The sequence below is a fragment of the Nicotiana tabacum genome, chromosome 6 (assembly GCF_000715075.1).
Source record: "Nicotiana tabacum cultivar K326 chromosome 6, ASM71507v2, whole genome shotgun sequence".
In the NCBI taxonomy this organism is placed as follows: Eukaryota; Viridiplantae; Streptophyta; class Magnoliopsida; order Solanales; family Solanaceae; genus Nicotiana; species Nicotiana tabacum.
Window position 1 is genome coordinate 65,959,476 of NC_134085.1, and position 5,503 is coordinate 65,964,978.

A 5,503-nucleotide genomic window follows, 5' to 3' on the forward strand; every position below is an offset into this window, starting at 1 on the left:
GTTATTTTATTATGAGTCAATTGATCGTACTAATATATCGTCTTTTGTTACTTTCTTGAGCCGAGGGTCTCTTGGAAACAGCCTCTCTGCCCCTCGGGGTAGGGGTAAGGTCTGCGTACATATTACCCTCCCCAGACCCCACTTGTGGGATTATATTGGGTCGTTGTTGTTGTTGTTTCTAAAGTATTCAAATCTATCTCGTTGATAGGTTGTAGAATTGCATAAAGCAGAAAATAGTAAGCTTATGGAAGATTTGCTCTCACTTTCACGTGGTCCTATGCCATATGTGACACATTTTAATGGCTACGTTGTTAATGGATATATATTTCATGTAGAAGATTATGATAAACAATTAAGGACTCAAAATTGTGGTGTGGTTGTTCTTGGAGAGACTGAAAAACACAGTGAAAATATTGATTACTATGGAGTTTTAACAAATATTCTTGAATTGCAATTCGTGGGTAGAAGAGTGATTTTATTTCGATGTAATTGGTTTGATATGTATGATAACATGAAAAGAGTTAATGTCACGACCCTAAACCTGAACCCGGTCATGATGGCGCCTCTCGTGAAGACAAAGCCAGCCGACACTTCCCATTCCTGTTTTAAGCAATTAAACAGTATGAATTTATGTTTGAAACATGATAAATAATACAAAAGTAAACATTTAATGGTAAAGTTGCAGAAGATAAACCCAACACAGCCCGATACCGAGGTGTCACTAGTTATGAGCATCTAACAACACGCTACAAGTCTGAAATGCCTACTAAACTATTACAGAACAACTGATAAAGAAATAGAAAGGAGGTAAAGGGGGAGAAACACGGGTCTGCAGACGCCAAACAACTACCTCATGGACTCCAAAGTGTGCCGGGAGCTCTCAACTCACGCTAATAGGATCAACAACGCCTGAATCTGCACACAAGATGAAGGAAGTAAAGTGATATCTAACTCAGTGAGTAATAATGATAAATAAAGACTGAAAGCAAGAAATCACGTAAGGCACATTATAGGATATAAGGAAGCAGTAGAGATGTGTAAAATTACTAAGTTCAGTTTAAAACTTCATAAAAAGCCTTTTTAATAGTTAAGAAAGCAATTGAAAGGCAAATAGGAAAGATAAACACATAAAGGATCACCCCTCGGAAAAAAATCATAGAACAACACCAGCCCCTCGGGCTATCTCTCACATCATACTGGGTACCCGCACTCATTGGGGGTGTGCAGACTCCTGGAGGGGCGCCTTACGGCTCAAGCACAATATGAAGCAATCTTGTGGCATAATCACTAGGCCCTCGGCCTCATATCAACAAGCCACCTCGTGACGTACTAACTAATGCCCCAATAGCTTTTATGCACTCGATGAACAATGTATTTCGGCACTATCCTATTTCCTTCATCATAGTTTTCGTTAATGATATATTGATGTATTATCGCGGCCGAGAGGATCATGAGCAATATTTAAGGATCATGCTCCTGACTTTGAGGGAAAAGAAGCTATATGCCAAATTCTACAACTGAGAGGTTTGTCTTGATTCTTTGGCAGTCACGAAACACGGACCCCAAAAATTCACCCTAATTGCCAAACCTCTGGCCCAACTATGTGAAAGGGTGTGAAGAAATGCTTTTCTATATTCGGTTGAAGGAAGAATCCCATACCAACCTACTAAATACTTTGATACAAGTAAATGCTACGCATATCACTCAAATGTCCCGAAACATGACACCGAAGATAGCTATGGGCTGACGCAGGAGATTAAAATGCTCATTAAGAGTGGAGCTATCCAATGCACCCAGCTTCATCAAATGTGAATCATAACCCATTACCAAACAACAGAAACTAAGAGGTAAACATGATCTCCCGGGAGGAAGAATATCATTTAAAAGGAACTGTCATTACCGTTGGAAATGCTGAAGCATCAAGGACAGCCCCTTGGACGACCCCATTAATCATAGTGCAATTGAAGTCGTAATGGTCAAGACATTTTATCCATGGCCCGTTGCATGCGTCAAAGAAGATTTGAATCATGATTACAAGGAAGTCTCGTTGGCCTATCAGTCGAAGCAAATGGGAAATTGAAAGAAATTGTAGCGCCTGATGGGATGACTAAATCGAGAAGATTACACGCTCCTGAGGATTTGAACCAGTGAAATCCTAATAGAGAGCAAAACAAGAAAAGAAACGTAACATAACTGATGTGAAATCGACAAAATTCTGGAGAAAGATGCTAGTTAAGGAGTATTTTGTTGATGAACAACCAAAGAATACTCCAACATACATATAAATCATGTATTTGCTGATGAAATACGAGTATAAAATGGGATCTGGCCCGTGGGTAAAATCAAATAGGATAATTAAGCCATTTCAATTGAAGCAGCAAAAGGGAACTATTATTTTAGACCACCAGCCTGCAATTAGAGGAGTCCATAACAACAACCCTGGGAAAAAAGTTTTGTGCTAGAGCATTTTCTAAGTCCGACTCAGATTTCAACTCAAGAAGAATAAATCGTCGATGGGATCAGATTGTTATTTGTGGCAATGATCGAGGAATGCTTCCGTAAAGTCAATATCAAGACACCAACCATTGGGGATGCCGAACTAGGAGAGACTTTGTAGAACTAGACAACAAGTCCATCTCTGGTTTGCTGAGAGTCTTTGTTGTGTGGATTTTTAATAATTTTTAAATTTGCATGATCATTTGAGGCTTGTATCATGCCGATGCCTTTTTATTAAACCGCCCTGTTGAATGCTAAGACGTTCCTTTGAATAAAAGAAAATTTTATTCTACCTAAAGTATTATGCAAGATTATCTTTATTTTAATCTATACTCGCATTTTCTTTTCAGTGATCAATTTAATGAAAAATCTTATTCCACGTTTATGAAATGTAACAATACCCTTGAACAAAGAATTCAAAACGAGCCAAATTTTGAGGAGTATGATGAACGTATGATGCCCGAGAAACTATAGCATGAAATTCAACAGTTAGAAATTAACAAGAAGCCCAATCTTGAGGAGAAAGAGGTCATAAATATGGAAAATTAAAAAGAAGTGAAGGAAACTCGAATTAGCATCCACTTGGAAGAAGAACAAAATTGAGAATTGGTGGAACTACTTCAACAATACATTGATGTGTTCGCTTGGTTATTTGATGACATGCCCGGGTTGAGTACAAACATTGTCTCACATCAACTGCCTACCAATCCAGTTGTACCACCAGTCAAGAAAAACCCAAGAAAGTTCACGCCTGATTTGAGTTTGAGAATCAAAGAAGATGTCACCAGGCAAATAGAGGCAAATGTGGTGAGGGTTATGAATTACCCCACCTGGTTGGACAGTATAGTACCAGTCCCAAATATGATTTTGCTCTGCCAAATATCCACATTCTCATCGAGAACTATACAAAACATGGTTTACTATTGTTCCTGGATTGTTTCTCCGATTATCACCAGATACACGGAGAAGATACAGAGAAGACAACATTCATTACACCATGGGGGGTCTACTATATTAGGGTCATGTCAATTGGTCTAAAGAACATCGGTGCCACCTACAGGTTGTGACTACTCTTTTAATGACATGATCTGCAAGGAAATTGAAGTATATGTAGAGGGTATCATCATCAAGTCACACAAGAGTATGATTATTTTAACGACTTGAAAAAGTTCTTTGAATTGTTGTGTAGGTAAAATTTGAAGTTGAGCCATGCGAAGTGTGCATTCGGAGTTCCCGCCATAAACTTGTTGGGTTTCATCATTAGCATGAAAGGGATAGACTTAGATCCCTCAAAGATCAAGGCTATTCAAGACTTGCCTCCTCCTATAATCAAGAAGGATGTAATGAGCTTCCTTGGGAGACTAAACTACATTAATTGATTTATATCCCAATCAACTGTAATATCGAACAAATTTTCAAGCTACTAAAGAAAGATGCTGCCACGAACTGGATGGAGGAATGCCAAAAACCTTTCGATTGAATTAAAGAGTACCTACTTGTCAAGCCCATTAGTGCTAGATCTTACCAAATTCGGTTAACCATTGTTACTAAATATATATGTCTTGGATTGTGCAGTTGGATACATGTGGGGTAACACAATGAGACTAGAAATAAGGAGTAGGTTATTTACAACTTGAGCAAGATATTCATGCCACAAGAAGCAAGATAAACCTTGTTACAACAGATGTTCTGCGCTTTAACTTGGATCCCTTAGAATTTGAGGTACCGTCTATCAACATACACCACATACCTAATCTTAAGGCTAAATCCACTCAAATACATCATTCAAAAGGCAATGCTAACTAGAAAATTAGCAAAGTGGCAGATACTCCTAAGTGGATTCGACATTGTGCATGAGATACAGAAGGCCATTTAGGGACAAACTCTGGCTGATCACCTCGTAGAAAACCCAATAGATAAAAAATACATGCCAGGTACCACATATCTCCAATATGAAGAGGTACTATTCGCAAGAGAAGATATTTCAGAGCCTTACCCTTGATGGGGGATGTTCTTTGATTGATCTGAGAATTTCAAGAGAGTATAGATCGGGGTAGTCTTAGTCTCAGAATCAGGACAACATTACCTAATTTCGGCCAAGATAAGGTTACCTTGTACAAATAATATGGCGGAATATAAGCATGCATCCTTGGGATCAGGTTGGCAAATGATCTGAACATCAAAGCACTTTTGATCATTAGAGACTTTTATTTTCTTATCCACCAAGTCCAAGGATAATGGAATCTAAAAAACATCAAGATTCTTCCATGCATTATGTGAATGAATTATGTAAGAAGTTCACCAAGATCGAATCCATGCATATTACCAGAATCCAGAACGAATTCACCGATGCTCTTGTAACATTTTCATCCTTGATTCAACACCATGACAAGAGCTACATTGAACCTATTGAGGTAGAGATTCGGGGCCCATATGCATATTGCTTTCATGTAGATGAAGAAACAGATAGTATGCCACAGTTTCATGGCATCAAAAGGTTCATTGAGATAAGAAAATACCCAGAGAGTGCTACTACTGGTCAGAAGAGGGCACTAAGGATATTGGCAAATCATTTTTTCCTTAACGGGAAAGTCCTATACAGGAGGACCATGGACTTTGGTTTATCAAGATGTGTAGATATTGCAGAAGCGACAAGATTGTAGGAAGAAATACTTGCAGGGATGTGTGTGCCTCACATGAACAGTTTCAACTTAGCTAAGAAAATTCTAAGGGCATGATATTTTTTGATGACCATAGAAGGGATAGAATTTGCTACATGCAGAAATGTCATCAGTGTCAGATTCACAGGATTTTATTAGGGTTCTGCAAAATGAGCTCAATATGATGGGTTCTTCTTGGCCATTTTCCACTTGGGGCATGGATGTGATCAGACTTGTAGAACCGGCCGCATCAAATGGTAATTGTTTCGTCCTAGTGGCCATTGATTTTTTCACAAATGAATAAAATATTTTTTATATAAAGCTGTTACGAAGAATGTGGTGGTAGA

General features: G+C 38.5%; 1 protein-coding gene across 1 annotated transcript; it reads left to right on the forward strand.

Annotated features, from left to right (window-relative positions):
• Positions 1 to 4,733: 4,733 nt before the first annotated feature.
• On the forward strand, positions 4,734 to 5,159 carry LOC107770008 (uncharacterized). The gene has a single exon (XM_016589263.2). It carries the CDS (start codon positions 4,734 to 4,736, stop codon positions 5,157 to 5,159), a length of 426 nt encoding a protein of 141 aa, XP_016444749.2.
• The last annotated feature ends 344 nt before the right edge of the window (positions 5,160 to 5,503 follow it).